We start from the raw sequence: 13,872 nt of genomic DNA, 5'->3' as shown, positions 1-13,872 counted from the left end.
ACTGACTTTCTTTTAAAATATAAAGCTGTCTGACTAAATGGTTAGCTTATAAAATGGAAAAAAATAAATTGATTAATATTGTCTTGTTCATAAAATCTGTATTATAGGGTACTGTAACTGTTTTTTTTACTTCAGCCCCTCAACTGCTATGCAAGTGTCTTTGATTATTGCATACTACCACTTATTTTAACACTCCTTTGGGGGTCTCTTCATCAAGCTGTCATGAACAAATATTCATTTGAAACTGAAGACTTATCAATCACAGAGGACTCTGAGGAGGTTTGATCGGCAAAAAACCTCACAAAACTGTCCATTTCCATCTAAATCTGATGTACAACTTTGAAGATAGTTTTGTGTTTGGACGATGTGTCCGCAGCATGTGCAACATACACAGGTCCACACAAATTTGCAAAGCGAAATTCGGCAGCTTGGTGATGAAGTCCACTAGTTAAAATCTTTATGGGGCTCACATGAAAGTAGGTCTGGCCTACTGCAGTCCCCTCCAAACGTATTAGAACAGCAAGGTCAATTCCTTTGTTGAATACTGAAAACACTTGGGTTTTAGATCAAAAAATGAATATGAAACAAAAGTTCAGAATTTCCGCTTTTATTTCATGGTATTTATATCCAGATGTGTTAAACAACTCAGGAAAGTGCACCTTTTGTTTGAATCCACCCACTTGGCAAGTGAGCAAAGGTATTGGAATAGACGTGATAAAATGAACTTAAAGTGAAAAACATTTAATATTTGGTGCCATAACCCGTACTTGCAATAACTGCATCAAGCCTGCGACCCATTGACTTTACCAGCCTGTTGCATTCTTCATTTGAAATGCTTTTCCAGGCCTTGACTGCGGCCTCTTTCAGTTCTTGTTTGTTTGTGGGGGTTTCTAACCTTCAGTCTCCTCTTCAGGAGGTAAAATGCATGCTTTATTGGGTTAAGGTCCGGTGATTGACTTGGCCAGTCTAAGGGCTTCCACTCTTTTCGCCTTCATGAAGTCCTTTGTTGTGTTGGCAGTGTGTGTTGCATGATGAAGTTTCTAGGTGTACTCCGAGAAGTTGAGGGGCAAGGTGAGCAGTGGCTCATTTGCATGGGTGAGGACGCCCCCTCAAAAAAGGCTATTAAGGAAAGCATAAATTAAAATGTGCTGTAAGTGTTGATCCTTGTTCTGATTTGTCAAAAGCATGTCACAGACATGAAGAAATTTGGGAACCGTTTGTCATTTTAAGTTTTTTACATTATATACAGTCGTGCTCATCATTATTGGCACCCCTTCATTTTGTTTTGCATAACCTGCATAATATCTTCAGAAATAAATGGAAATGCACCAAACTTATATCATCAGGATGTTTTAATTGGAGGTCCAAAGTAATTTAACAAAGAGTTGTTTTTTTTTCCAACTTAGATATTGTAATTTTAAAGGGGGAAAAAAAGAGAAAGCAGTGTCATGCAGTACACGCATGCACTGCAGTACATGCACTGACTGCAGTTCCTCTGTGAGGCGTGGGTGGCGCCTTCTGCCTCTTTTTCCCCCCTGTCTCTCTCTAGCTTTAATCACCTCCTTGCCTGCGCACCTGGTTCCAATCAGCCCTCATCACTGCCTACACTTAAGCGAACGTGTTCCTGTGTTGCAGCGCCAGAGTATTCTCACTCCAACGCGGCACACCGGCCGACGCTTTGCTCTTAATAGTAAGGATAGATTCTCTGATACCAGTGCTTGAACTTACTCCCTGTTGTTCCTCCTCATCCAGAGCCCCACTGTGTCTCCTGCCACAACGCTCACTCCAGCCCGCATTACGAAGTTCCCTCACCTGCTCATGCTCCAGTCTCCCGCATGCTCCCTGCTCCTGCGGACCACCATCATGCCTTGAAATACCTGACCTTGCGGTTCACCCCCAACAAAACCTTCCAAATGCTTCCTCTGTCTCAGTCTGCTTTTGGGGCCCTTCCAATACAGTTTGGTACAAACCGTGGCAAACAGCATGTGCAGCAATATTGGCACCCCTCCTTAATATTTGGTTGCACACCCTTTGGCAGCAATGACAGCCTCCAAATGTTTCTTGTATCCATCTATAAGCTTTTTTTTCACTTCTCAGGTGGTATTTTCTCCCACTCTTCCTTCGCAATTTGTTCACGCTCTTGAACATTTGCAGAGTTCTTTTCCCCAATGGAAGATTTCAGCTCCCCCCAAAGATTTTCAATTGCTGGACATTTTAAAACTGTCTATTTTCCCATTTGCAACCATTCCTGAGTGCTTTTGGATGTGTGCTTTGGGTCTTTCTTTTGCTGGAGGACCCATGATCTTCGCCTCAAATCAGGTTTTCTTACACTAGGTAAGACATCGATCCATTTTCCGTACCGCTTCTCCTCACGAGGGTGACTAGGCATGCTGGAGCCTATCCCAGCTGACTCTGAACGAGAGGTGGGGTACACCCTGAACTGGCCCCCAGCCAATCGCAGGGCACATATGTACAAACAACCATTCACATCTATGTCCAATTTAGAGTTTTCAATTAACCCACCATGCATGTTAATTGGGATGTGGGAGCAAACCGGAGTACCCGGAGAAAACCCACGCAGGGTACGGGGAGAACATGCATACTCCACACAGGTGAGGCCGGATTTGAACCCGGGTCCTAGGAACTGTGAGGCAGATGTGCTACCTAGTTATGCACTGTGCTGTCTGGGTAAGGCATTTTTCGCTAAAATCTCTTGATAATTTTCTTATTTCATGAAACCTGTGATATGGTCAAGGCCTCCAGTACCAGATATGGTGAAGCACCCCCACAGCATTATAGATCCTCCGACATGCTTGACTGCTGGTAGGGTGTGCTTTTCCTTAAAGGCTTCATTGCACCGTCTGTAAGCATACTGCGTGTCTGCCTTGCTAAAAAGCAACATTTTTGTTTCATCTCCCCATAAAATATTGTTTATCATTTGCTCTTTTGTATCTCAAACACAAGTTCTCTATAGTTTTCACTTGATTCATTTTCTTCAGGAGATATTCCACATTGAGTATACTTAAAGTTCATGGGTGCCAGTAATAGTGACCACAACTGTAGTTACACTTGCTCACCTAAAGATTGGGATTTATTCACAAATAAGCCAGTCCTCTAAGTTATGGAGGGAAACCAGATGTCATAGTCGGAATTAAAGTCGGTGTATTTACTGTAGATCAAACATATAATTTTTAATAGGGTTTATCCTCATTAGGGTCACAGGTGAGCTTGAGCTTATCCTCGCTGACTTTGTGAGAAGTGGGGTACACCCTGGACTGATGGCCAGCTATTTGTGCCCTGCAATAGACAAATTAGCATTCACATTCACAACAACGGACAATTTACACCGGAATCTTCCTCAAACTAACATGCATGTTTTTGGAATGTCGGGGGAAGGCAACGTACCTGGAGAAAACTCCCACAAACACGGGGAGAACATGAAAACCCCCACACAGGAAGCAGCTGAGATTACAACCCCCAAACTCAGAATTGTGAAGCAGACAGGCTAACCACTCGTACACCATGCTTTGCACACTCAGCACAATATAGGAATTTAATAATAAATATATTGGCAGTAGCTCATCTTTAAAGACCCAGTAAAGTCATTTTTTCCCCTAAATATATTTGAAGTGCTGCAAATACTGAGAACAATTTTAGAACTGAATTGCTGAGATTTTGCATTAAACTCTTTTTCACTTTCTCAGTTGACCGGACTTTTCGGGCGGAGCTAAAATGAGGCCAGACGACACAAGCAGGCCTCTGGCATGAGTTCCCACCCCCCAATCATTATATAAGTACCAAGCCGCCTAATTCCATGTAGTGGCTATTCTGCGCCACTGCCACTTCCTTATCGATAGTAACCTGGGCCATTTCTATCACTACAGAATGAAGTCAGCCATCGAGCTATGCCTACAAACCAACAATACATTTCCCCTGATGTGTTTTTGTGTTATTTGGTCTACAGTGTGTCTGCCGTTTGTCCACATTGCGCCGAGGCCCTAATGGCGCGCTTACTTCTTTGTTAGCTTCTTTGAACGCCGATCGCTAGAGTAGCCGGCCGTGGTCTTGCAATGGGTCGCGTCCAACTCTCCTCAGCCACGCCTCGCGCAGGCTCTCACAACAGAAACGCTTCGGGGAAAGATGGCTCTTTATTATGTGCGCTACCTCACAAGCTAACCGGTTAGCAAGCTAACAAGCCAGCAAGCTCACCAGTACAGCGTCGGCTCATCCGATATCGCCGCCTCACTTGGTTTTGTGCTGTGTGTGCGTCCACATAACCGCGACACATCAGGGAAAGTTAACTAATAGACACAGTGACAGTCAGGTTGTGGCTGAGCCGCAAAGGGCCACGAGCCAGACATGTACGTGATTGACAGGTGAAGGTTCTGCGTAGCGCACTCAGTGGATATGCCCACACGCCCCTGCAGCTGGTGGGTGAGCTCTATTTTAAAACATTTTTTAACCTTATTTGTATTTATTTTTTGAATTCAAAGTTGTCAGACTTGTTAATACTTTTCTCTGTGGTGAATGAAATGTCGTTTTTCTTTTTATTTGTTTTGTCAGTTTACAGTTTAAAGACTTGACGTTTGGAACTGGAGGTGGTTAAAGTCCTGCTGTGGGCACGTTTTCTTTTTTTCTTTCTTTTAAAAAATAAATGACAATTAGTTGTTGGAGAGATGCTAGTCTGCTTCTTGGCTAGTGACATCTCTCTTTGCATGCCCGGCATTGCCTGCATGTGTGTGATTTGGTTGTGTGTGGTGAGCAAGATATAAATATACAGCAGAGTACATGTTGAATAAGAAGAAAAAATATGCTATAGTGCAAATGTTATGGTATGAACAATGGGATTAACCCTACATTAAGTTACCTTGATCCCTTTTTAGTGTCGATTTGAGCGGACACAATTAAGCGGGGTGAAAAACGTGTGCGCGTGCGTGTAAAGAGGGACGGGTAGGTTGGTTGTTTGCACGCTGCCAGTGAGCGAGTGTGCGCGCGCACCACCTCGCGGTGATGATGATGATGATGATGATGGTGACGACGACGACGACGACGATGATGATGATGGAGCCGCGCGTCCGAGTCAGTCCGGCTCAGTGTGGCGCGCCGCTGCTCGGACGATGCCCGCACACCACCTCCGTCTCACAGCCCCACGTCACGTCACGTTACTTCGGAGGACTTTTCCCATCGCGCTCTACTGAAGGAATTTGCTGCGTCCTGACCGCGCGACCTTGTAAATGATCTTTTTTTGTAAGTTTGCGCATTTTTGTGTGCGTGTGTCTGCGACTGTGCCGGCTGTGCCTTGAATGACGGTTGAAACAGGTGGGCGGAAATCAACGCTCAGTAGGAAGAGGAGGCGAGCATCGGACAAGGCGACACTTTGCTCGCGTTTGGTGCGACGTTTGAGTCGGTGGGTGCGAGTCCACCCGCCGGCATCAGCTCCCACATTCTGGGCTGGAGGAGGACGAGGAGGAGGTTTTGGGAACCGCGAGGGAATATCGAAGAACACTCGGGATGAGGAGGTGAGCTTTCCGCTTTCCGCTCCATGATGTTAAAAAGGATTGGGGGTGGAAATGTGCTCTCATCCCCCGTGACGCGCACGGTGGCTATCGCTGCAGCTCTCAAACGACACGCATGTGCGCCTCCACTTTGCCGTGCACGCCTCACCCTGTCATTTACCCCCAAACACCCCAAGCCTGCTGCAGCTATTAATACATTTCCTAAATTATGTTCAAGTTGTTCTGCAGCTCACTTACTGTATGCCACGCACACTGTGCACAGCTTCCGATTGGGCTCCCAAAGTGACAACAGCAAAATGACTTCAGAGTCTAAAAGGGCACCTTTTACATGCGAAATGTAACCAGCTTGGCCATACGTGCAATTTGGGCATTGTAATAAGTGACCTCAACCTTCTATTTTGTTAACACTTGGACATTTGCATTTTGATACTATTGGCAAAAGCGGTACCCTTATAAATGGTTCACAAATTGGCTATTATTAGATTAATATCACTTAACAAGAGTGGATACTCATTTTGTTACCACTTTACAATAATGGTAGCCTTATAACGGGTTTATAAATTGGTTATTCCCTATCTTGTTAAAAGAGACTGAGTAAAATAAGACCGACCGTCCTGCTCACTAAACAGTACCCACGCTCAAGTTGGCCCCATTCACTGGTCAGAGCTCATATTGACTGAAGAAAATGCATTCAACAGGGTCGTTTACTATGTAATGTAAAGTTTGATATGCTTGAATTGCCAAAAAGTGAACCCGCACTTGTTGAAAACGGCTGTGACTGCTCACTCAAATATTGTAGCATATCATTATTAGCCTGTATTTAATACTGCACAATCAAGATTTTTTCCCCCTAATGTACCTGTCAATGAATAACGATGAATTTATAAGATGGTTCCCATAGTTTCCTTCTTGTACGTTTTTTTTTTTTAAACTCCTGATTAATACTTTAATTAAAAATATGTCACTATGATATACATGTCTCCTTGTTTTGTAACATTTCCATCATAGTCATGATCTGACTTGTTGGCTGGCACAAGATGCAGTGTTATACTACCCTTATGTGACCTAGGTTGATCTTCCCAAAATGATTGCTTGCCATTTGAAGAGCCATGATTCTTATGTGCACACGACAACAAGGATAAAGACCAGTTTAGTTTGTATCATTTTTCTTAGCCAAGTGCTGACCTCCTATTCGGAGGTGCCTACAAATCTTTGTGCTGTAATGCCGCCAAAGAAAAAAAAACTTGTCTTCCCTTAAAAATTGCAGCACATTTGCGTGAAAATAATGTACATCTGTGTGGATGGCCAGCATATTAATCCTTCTGCCCTTGCAATCAAACCTTTGCGAAAGCACACTATTTTTTTACGTTCTGTTATAAAGTCGGCACATCATCATCATTATTTTAATACCCATCTCATGGTGCAGCAGTAGTGTGTGTGTGTGTGTGTGTGTGTGTGTGTGTTGGACATAGCAGCCGTTGGGGTGCAAATTGCTGCATTTAAGAGAACAAACTAGCTCGCAGCAATGGTCTGATTATCACAAGCTCATTTGGTTGAAGCTAATTATCGTCAATCTTATTAGGGAAATCACACACAGACACAATGTGTTATTGTTTTACACAGTTCTGCTGGAAATGCTGTTGGTGATATACTGGAAAGTATCACTTTACTGGCTTACTGCCACTGACATCTTTAAATTCAAGATATTTACTGTTAAAGCTCTGTTTCATTGTCACGGAATCTTATTTTTGAGTGATGGATGTGATTTGTTTAGGAATCCTACTTTATCTTTACTTTTTCAAGGCAAGCTGTACAAGGGAGACTTTACGGGCAGCCTGTGTGTGGTCGGATGGTTTGCCCAGTTTGTTTCGACTCATTCAATGCTAATGGTTAAAACAAAAGAGGTGCAATTTCATTTTTTGAAAGAATGCTCTCTGAAGTAAATAAACTCAATTAAAGTCAAATAATTGTTTACTCTGTAGGGATCCATACAGGTAGCACAGTGTCGTATTGTTTAGCTTGTATACGCCACAGTCGAGAAGGTCTGGATCCGGATGTCGGCTCAGGTCCTCTTGTGTTGAGTTTGTATATTCTTGCTGTGCTTGGCGGGTTTTCTCTGTGGTACTTGGCCTTCCTCCCACATTCTAAATACATGCATTTGAGATTAAATGAAGATTCTAAATTGTTCATAGGTGTGAGTGTGAATGATTGTTGGTCTGTATGATCCCTGCGTTTTGCTGGCGACAAGTCCAGGGTGTTCCGCTGCCCCTCACCCAAAGTCAGCTGGGATAAGCTCTATAAAGAAGACGAGTAATATAAAAAACAGCTAGATGGATGAATGGATCCATTCATAGATTCCAGTCGGTCATTTTAAATTTGATCGATCAAGTTTTAGTATCGAGGAGGTTATGTAGTCCCTTTATGTTGAGGGAATGGTGACGTTAAGGGCTTTTACTGCTTGGCAGCAACCAGCAGAGGGCGGAATTAAGTCGGATCCAACGTGCTTGCTGCCTAAACGGGTTGCAGTAGGACTCAAAACTCCAAGTAAACAATAATAGATTTACATTTGATGCATTCTGAACTAAAAAAAAAGATAACTCATTTTAACTATTGCTATACTGTATATTACTATGGCACAGATTGTTGTAAGTAAATTGGCAGGCAGGTGACATTAGCGCATCAACGACTGTGGTAGCGTTGGAGGAACTGTTTTCATCTGCTTGACTGACTGTTACTAGATTGTTTTGACATGTTGATGTAGTCGTCTTCTGCTACAAGAAGACTGGACTTTATTTTGTTGTAATGTATGCACATATCATTTGAATTTGACAAATCTTGAAATCGTTGTGATCACTGATTAGGACATTTGCTCCAATGCTCATCTGTAGTGCTCAGCAACATTGTCAGACTCCTCTCACCAAACCACATTTGCTCAAGAGTGACCCCTGTTGAAGGCCAGCCGGTGAGCCCCATACGCTAAGTTCATTATAGTTAGTTGATTATGATCATAACATATCACTTCGCTGCAGAGTGAGTCGTTGCTGCTCCTCTGGGTGCCATGTCAACCCCCAGCAGAAGCCCCCCACCCCCTACTACGACCCACTACCACTCCCCCCGCCCCTTCAAGGCAGCCAGACTCACTGCTGTGTAGCTTGAGAGATTTTGACAAGTGGCTGCGCATGGAGGCAGAATCCTTGACCTATATCTTAATGAATGAATACTGCGAATGCATCCGTGGCTATGTATTTTGACCCCCCTCCCCATCCAATGGCAACCCCACACTACCCCAACTGTCTTTCCTAGCGCACACTCATATAAGATAATGGTGCTTTTGTGCTACCACTGACTGGCTCGCTCTGGCCTCAGATTTAGTTTCTGATTTCTGTTTCTGTCTTTTTCCAGTGTACAAATAGTCAACGGGGTTTGTTTTCATGCAATTGCACCCCCTCCCTCAATGTGTGCATTTCACCCTGATCTACTGTCCAGCTGTCACAACGGAGTGCTCCGTTCCCGCTCTCCATCGCAGCGTCGCCATGTGCTCGTTTGTCCGAAATTCTTGTCTCGTTTGGACAGAGTGCACTGTAAAATGTGTGATCTGTATTGGTGGTGGAGTTGCATCCCTAAAACGCACTCTCTGGCCTAAAGTGTGGTATTAAGAGCTGGAAAGAAAAAAAAATGCATTCGTTACGACCTACCTCAAATAAAACCAATTGGGTTCTTCACTTGAGAGTGTGAATAACCTCTGAATGTTTGCAGATGATTGGTTAAAAATTGTCACAAGGAATGGTTTATTGCCCTTAGGTGCCATAGACAATTTGTGGCAAATGTCTTTCAGAATCATCACACTTCTTGTATAGCCATAGAATAGTCATCCCTGAAATTTTGGATACAATCATTACTTTCAAGGAGCTGATGGTTTTATCATTGTTGCCATGATCAAATGCCAAACCATTTACGAAACTCTGGTGGCGTGGCACATTGGCTAAGCTCAGTTGAAAGTCAAAAGTTACACGCGTCCCAGTTTTTGACGATGAAGCTTTTGATGAACACCTTTCATCCTGACCTCCTACCATCTCCAAACGGCCTTTCCTGCAAAAATATCTCACCAGAGGTAAGATGGGCATCTCTCTGCCAGTCCAGAGCAGTCCAACTTTAGTCATCTATTGATGGCGCTAATGATAAACCAATGAGGTCACCCCTGTTTTCTGAAAGCTCACCAGCTTACTGAAACAAAGCATTTGGTCCTCTTGCTCAGTCCAACAAATAGACGGCACCAAAATGTCATATGAAATGAATAATATTGCTGAGATATTGGTAAGCATTTTTTTTCTTACCAAAACCTTTTTACATTAACTTGAACAATAGTGGAAAAAACTACTATCCTTAACATCTGATTTCAAATTTATATATATATATATATATATATATATATATATATATATATATATATATATATATATATATATATATATATCATATTGTGAGAAGGCGATTAAACATTTACATGGTTTCGCAGTCATAACAGCCTTCTGAGGGAAACCGTAACTACAATGTGGCCCGTGACAAAAATGAGTTTGACACCTGTGGTGTAAAAGGAAAAGGAATGGGGAATTTATCAGGGAGTATTTTTCAGCACCTCCATCAGAAAGCCCTAGCACTCCCACAGTGGAAATAATGGTCTGTGTTAAATGTTTAGTTGATGCCTTTGGTCCCCCATGTGAGTGGTGGAGGCGGCATAGGGAATCTTTTAGGAACTAGGGAGTCTAGCATAATTCACTAACGTTCTCTTTATGTATTTTTTTGCTCAAGAAAATGAAACTGGGCACCATTTCCAATAATATTAATCAATTTTGAAACCATTGCTAAATAACTAATTGCACTTGGAACGCCCCTTTTTTCAAATTCACTGAATAACCATTGTGTGAAAAGGAATTTATGATACTATAAAGTATTAAGTCATATTTTATGTCGTCACTATCGGGTGGAAATCCCCCCCACCTCCAAAATGACAACTTTTCAGAAAACCCCCCCCCAAAAAAACGACATTGCTTGAGGTTCCAAACACCGCTTTGTTTAAGGTGTTGTTATACCTTGTTTTTCTATCATATACCGTTACACATGAACACAATAGCACTCCAAAATGATCTTCACTTGCTAATTGAATATGCTAAAAAAATATTTATGATAAAATGTACTACGTTGTCATCGATTAAAATAGTATGAACACGGTGGCAGGCGCTGGACATACTTATCACAAGTTTGGCACAAGCCAATGCTCTTGCATATGATAGCACCGTACAAAAAAGCCTTTTAAAGGAAATGTCTGTGTCACTTCATCCACCCAAACTCTTTTCAAAGATCTTAGTGGCATTCGTGATGCAATCAACACAACGAGCTGACGAAACGCCGCGTATAGTCTGAAATGAATCTACAAGCACTTACCTCATGTGTCTTCATTCTTCAACTAGGCATTTCAATGATCGATTTTAACAAAATAAGCCTACTAAAATGTAATGCTATCACCATTTTCACTCGTTATTGTCTTTAAAAAAATCCAGTCTTTCAATAAAGGTGTCAATTACACCACAGAACAATTAGCAGTTCAATGAGGAAATGCCCTTGCCTTCTTCACCTGATGTGTGACAGGCTGATGTGATCAAAATGGGAGCGGGCCAAAATCTGTCTGAAAATCATACATGTCATCAGAAAAAAGCATATAATTACTATTGAGCCTAATTTTTTTTCTGCATCATCAAGTCCAGAACTATGGAATAATGGCCAATGTTCACAGCATTAGAGAGGTCCTTGAATTAAAGGATAATCCCTTGTGGTACACTTCCCAAATCTTGCTGCATGGATTGTCTAGTTGGGCCTTTTGGTTCTGTCGCCATTCTTTGTATGATGTACTTGATCATGGGCAGGTCTAAATTCCATCACAAAATGAGGTAATGCTCGGAAGAAACAATTTTTGAGTCTTCACATCCATATTTGCATCAAAAACAAAAGCAACCAAAAATAATATTCATGTCCTGATGTCAGTTTCATACCAGCCTACTCCGTCCTGGTCTCTTCCCACTTCTCACGTTGGCTCGGATGTAAGTCACTTGTGTTCCGTTGCCATCAATAATCAATTAGTTGGTGTCATGGGGGGTCCGCTAGTTTTATTTGTGGCAACTTGACAAGAAGTGAGCAGCAAAAAAGGAAAAGCGATGGGTGAGGCTGAGGGGGGGGGGTGTAGTATTAGATTCCAAGGGGCAGCTGTCAGGAACAGATGACTGTGTGTGTGTCTGTGTTTGTGTGTCCGTGTGCGCGTGCATGCATGCATGCGTGAATGGGTGTGTGTGTGTGTGTGTGTGTGTGTGTGCGTGTGTCCGTCTGTCCCTGTGTGCGTGCGTGAGTGTGTGTATGTGAGACGTGTATGGCTGCGTGTGATTTTGTTAATATGAATTTAGATTTGTTTGACTGCGCAACACATGTCTTCTATAGACGTGTGTTGTTTGTTCATGTGGAAAGCAACATGTCGCTTGACCCAACACTGCCCCCTGTTGATGAGGATGCCTGCGCCCGCTGTTGTTCCCATGGTGACCGCATCAAAGAATGCTCAGGTTAGTGGCACGTGCCACTTTACTATAGGAAGAAAACACATCATGACATCATATACGGTATGCTTCATCAACTGAGAATGCAACTGTGATTTTTGAAAATGAAAACATTTGAATTCATAATTTATTTTCAGCTCAAATGTGCCTAATGTGAGGAAAATTCTATCCATTTTCTATAGTGCTTTCCAGCCAATTGGAGAAGGGTTCCCCCGAATTGCAGACAAAAGGAAAGGTTCAAGGTGGTATGTTGCAAAATAATGAAGTTGAACTGTTTTCCTCTAGTTCAAAGGCATTTTATGACCAGTTTTTCTATAGTTGATGTTTTTCTGACAGAAAAATCTAAATTTCTCTGTAACCTATGATCCGATTTTCAAAGTTTTTGGTACATTGTACTCAGGTTGAAGTGGCCATTCCAACCAGATGCACTATTTTGACAGTATCATTTTTGGAAAATCTTCTCTCGCTGCTAATACAAGGGCTAGTGTGCTGCCTCAATTGCATCCGCTCCTTAATCAACTCCTTTTCCACTGTTAAAACTGAGAAAATAGCCAGTCCAACCACAGCCTTTGGTTGTGTTGTCCTTTTTCCTTGTAAAGTAGATTGAAGCAAAATCGCTGCTGTACAAAGGTAACCTCAAAGTGTAGTTCTTTGTATGTCGTGTTGATACAGTGATACTCTGTGCTGGAAGAGTGATGAATCATTGGAAGTCAAGACCTGAGGTGATTTAATCGCGACCACATGAATGAATCCTTTCCTTAGACAACTGTTCTTTTCCACAGGAATGCATGACTAACAGTACCATTTGTGTGATTTTGAATGAACGCACATTCAAGATGCTGAGGTGTTAGCCAGTGCTTGCTTGTGAAACTAGGTTAAGTGCTATCTAGCACTAAAGCTGTTCACTTCAGCCCCTATATTTGTCAAGGTGATTATCTAAATGTCTGTTGTTCTTGCAGGCAAGAAGCCATATCACATTTAAGAGCTGAGCTGCTAACCAAACCTAGTTTATTAAACTAGCTAGCCTCAAATATGTTAACTTGAGCCCTCGTATGGCTATCATCTATCTTGCTTTTTTTTTTTTAATTATAGTTTTTGGGTTGTTCCTTTATGTTACAGAAAAAAAGAAACGACTGAATGATCTCACATTCACAATGCTGAACTATACTTGGGCTGGCAAAACTAGCTTTAGCACTAGCCAGCATTTAACACAAGCGAAGCTAACTTTCAGGGCTTGTTGTATATGAAAGAAGGACCTTATTCACTTTAAGTAATATCGGATACAAGGTACAAATCAGTACAGTTTGATCTCACGTGTCTACCAAGGCTGGGTTTTTACTTCATTGTTAGGTATGTTACTAAAATTTTCAAACCACCTGTATATCGAAATAGACCCAAGTCTTTAAGAATCAGATCAGGATCAAGGCTTTAATGCCACTTTTTATGGCGCAAATTGGCCCAAATTTACTTGTCCAGAAATAAATGTAAATCAATAGAAAATGTGTGACTGAAACACAGCCACATTGAATGTGAAAATGTACGTGTAAAAAAAACTAAAAAATAAAATAAAATAAATTTAATATCAACATTAAATAGGAATTGGACAGGTGGACCTGCAACGTAAATCTAACCCTGGTCACACTTGCTACCTGATTTTCGTCAGATTTAACCTATGATGGATCTTTAAGTTTCCAACTTTGTAGTAGACATGCACTAATGTGGAATACAGAGGACATTTTCATCTTCTTTGAAGCAAT

At 42.0% G+C, this 13,872-nt stretch overlaps 1 protein-coding gene across 2 annotated transcripts in view; it reads left to right on the top strand.

Moving 5' to 3' along the window:
- Positions 1-5,066: 5,066 nt before the first annotated feature.
- plxna2 (plexin A2) overlaps positions 5,067-13,872 on the top strand; it is a 262,874-nt gene continuing 254,068 nt past the window's right edge. Inside the window, exon 1 of one of the 2 annotated variants that reach the window (XM_061685452.1) lies at positions 5,067-5,519. In XM_061685452.1, the coding sequence (XP_061541436.1) occupies positions 5,304-5,519 (216 nt within the window). In that variant the 5' untranslated portion in view covers positions 5,067-5,303. The remainder of the gene's footprint in view (positions 5,520-13,872) is intronic. The other variant, XM_061685441.1, reaches the window with a different exon arrangement.

The sequence above is a fragment of the Phycodurus eques genome, chromosome 1, assembly GCF_024500275.1.
Source record: "Phycodurus eques isolate BA_2022a chromosome 1, UOR_Pequ_1.1, whole genome shotgun sequence".
Classification (NCBI taxonomy): domain Eukaryota; kingdom Metazoa; phylum Chordata; class Actinopteri; order Syngnathiformes; family Syngnathidae; genus Phycodurus; species Phycodurus eques.
The sequence above is the reverse complement of the archived record's forward strand: the minus strand, read 5'-3'. Positions and strand labels throughout refer to the sequence as shown.